The following is a 2647-nucleotide window of genomic DNA, read 5'->3' on the forward strand; positions in this document are numbered from 1 at the left end:
CCACTTAGTTTCAACTAGGGAATCAACAGAAGCAAAAGCAATTTTTTCCCTTTTTGACACCCGCCTCCCCATTGGCTCCCCCCGGGTCAGCTGACTTTGTCATTTTGTCTGTCCTGGAGCAGAGCCTTCCCTATAACAATCTAGTTCAGACTACAAACTGGAGACAGAAATAAATATTAAAGAAATCACACAGCCAGGTATAGAGGACGATATGAATTCCTATTTTACAAACCCATCTTTATCCTGCCATCTAACCAGTGGCCAAGAGGTGCTTCCCAACGTAGCCCTCAATTCAACTGCCTATGACCCTGTCAGGCATTTTTCTACTTATGGAGCAGCCGTTGCTCAAAACCGGATTTATTCTTCTCCTTTTTATTCACCGCAAGATAATGTTGTGTTTAGCTCCAGCCGAGGACCTTATGACTATGGATCTAATGCTTTTTACCAAGAAAAAGACATGCTTTCTAGCTGCAGGCAAAATTCTATGGGACATAACACACAGACATCAATCGCACAGGATTTTACCAGTGACCAAAACAGGAACACTTCGCAAGAACAAAAAACTAGCATTCAAATATACCCCTGGATGCAGCGTATGAACTCCCACAGTGGTAAGTTTTACAGCTCGGAGATATAAATTAAATAAACTGAACCATCTTTACGACCTTCTCCCTAGCAGAACAGGCTGAGCGACTTTTTATGGCCCCATAAAAACAATAATCTAGCTCCTTCACAGTTGCAGCTACAGGCCTTTTATTTGTTAAGTTGTTGCAAGCAAATATGGCTTGTTATGCTCTTTCTAATTAAAAGACTTCGAGAGGATAAAATATCCATAATAAAGTGCAGCGAGTGCTCTGCTCGGGAGTTAAGCACAAAAATATTACCGGGGTGAAAAAGAAGTTTTTAATGACGGGGAGGAAAGGGGGGGGGGGGTGGGTGGGTTGGGGATGTGCGGAGCTGGCGGCTTCCCCACATCACACACACACACACACACAAAAAAAAAGAAAAAAAAAGAAAAAAAAAGAAAAAAAGAAAAGCGAAAAAAAAGGGTTGAGGGAAGCTTCTTCTATCCCCTCTCCCCAGCAGCCCCAAAGACAGACAGTTCTCAGTTCCCCCCAAAATCCTGCAATTGGAAGAAATCAGGTTGGGGTGGGGAAAAAATTTAAATTAAAAAAAAAAAAGAGGGGGGAAAAAAGGAAAGGGGAAAAAAAAAAGAAGGGAAAAAAAAAGAAAGGAAAAAAAAAGGAAAGAAAGAATGGGGTGGGGAAAAAAAAAGAAAGAATGGGGTGGGGAAAAAAAAAAAAAAACCCCATCCCGAGAGAAAATGACCCCGAGAGAAAACGTTAGGGTTTTCTCAGCTAAGAATATGAAATAATCTAATACTATATAATTTAATAATAATTGAGAATATAATGACAGAGAATATAATAATATATATTCTAATAATAAAAATGAGGATATTTGACGTTGAAAAATTTTTTTAGGTGCTGGGGAGGGGGGAGGGCAAGGCAGCCAGGGGTGGAAAGAAGGAAGGGAGGGTGGTGGTGGTGATGGGGGGGTGGGAATGGGAAGGAGGAGGGCAAGGTTGCGCGGGGGCGGAGTGGTGGTGGTGGTGGGGTTGGTTTTTACGCGGGTGCGGGGTTTCTAAAAGCGGGCTGATGATTTTTAGTCTGTTTTGTCTCGGCATCTTTAGGAGTGGGCTACGGGGCCGACCGCCGGCGGGGCCGCCAGATTTATTCCCGGTACCAAACCTTGGAGCTGGAGAAGGAATTTCACTTCAACCGGTACCTGACCCGCCGGAGGCGAATCGAAATCGCCAACGCTCTCTGCCTGACGGAACGGCAGATCAAAATCTGGTTCCAAAACCGAAGGATGAAATGGAAAAAAGAAAGTAATTTGAGTTCTACCCTCTCCGGGGCGGGAGGGGGGGGAGCTGCCGCTGCTGCCGCCGACAGCTTGGCCAAGGAGGAGAAGAGAGAAGAGACAGAGGAGGAGAAGCAGAAGGAGTGAAAAAGTGACAGCTCGGCGGCAGGACCCCCCCTTCCTAAACCCCCAAAGCCTACCCCCATATCCACATCCCCCCCCTTCCCCTCCTATTTATCACTGGCACAATGTTTGGCTACCTTCAAAAAAATTAGAAAATATAATAAATAATAATAATAATAATAATTGAAAGGGGGGGTGGGAGGGGGTGTGCGTGTAAAAAATTAAGGTGGAAATGTAGACACCCCCTCCACAGCCTCTTCCCCCCCACTTCCTATTCCAGCTCCCCCACCCTGCACACACAGCCCCACCATCGCCTATTTATCTAACTCGGGATGAGACTGTTTCAAGCCCCACACCCCCACCCCCCACCTCAAAACCTCAACCCTCCCCCTCCCCAAAAATTGGGCACCCACCCTCCTCTGTGCAGGGTAAGGCTGTGCCCAAACGCTTCTCTTTCCCCTCCATGCCTTCCCAAACCCTTCCACTCCCTAAACCTCCAGAGCGAGTTCTTCCTCCCCTGGTGGAAACAAACAAACAGAAAATTAAATAATTAATAATCTTGATTTCCCTGGGAAAAAAAGACAAAAACAAAAACAAAACCCAACCTCCTTCCACCTAAATATTGCATTTCCAAGAGTATCCTCCTCGTATTTAAGCAGAT

At 45.4% G+C, this 2647-nt stretch overlaps 1 protein-coding gene across 1 annotated transcript; it reads left to right on the forward strand.

Annotated features, from left to right (window-relative positions):
* Positions 1-211: 211 nt before the first annotated feature.
* Positions 212-2010, forward strand: HOXC6 (homeobox C6). Its single transcript, XM_054398606.1, has 2 exons — positions 212-611; positions 1694-2010. Exons 1-2 carry the CDS (start codon positions 212-214, stop codon positions 2008-2010), a joined length of 717 nt encoding a protein of 238 aa, XP_054254581.1.
* Positions 2011-2647: the final 637 nt, after the last annotated feature.

The sequence above is a fragment of the Indicator indicator genome, unplaced genomic scaffold, assembly GCF_027791375.1.
Source record: "Indicator indicator isolate 239-I01 unplaced genomic scaffold, UM_Iind_1.1 iindUn_scaffold_67, whole genome shotgun sequence".
In the NCBI taxonomy this organism is placed as follows: Eukaryota; Metazoa; Chordata; class Aves; order Piciformes; family Indicatoridae; genus Indicator; species Indicator indicator.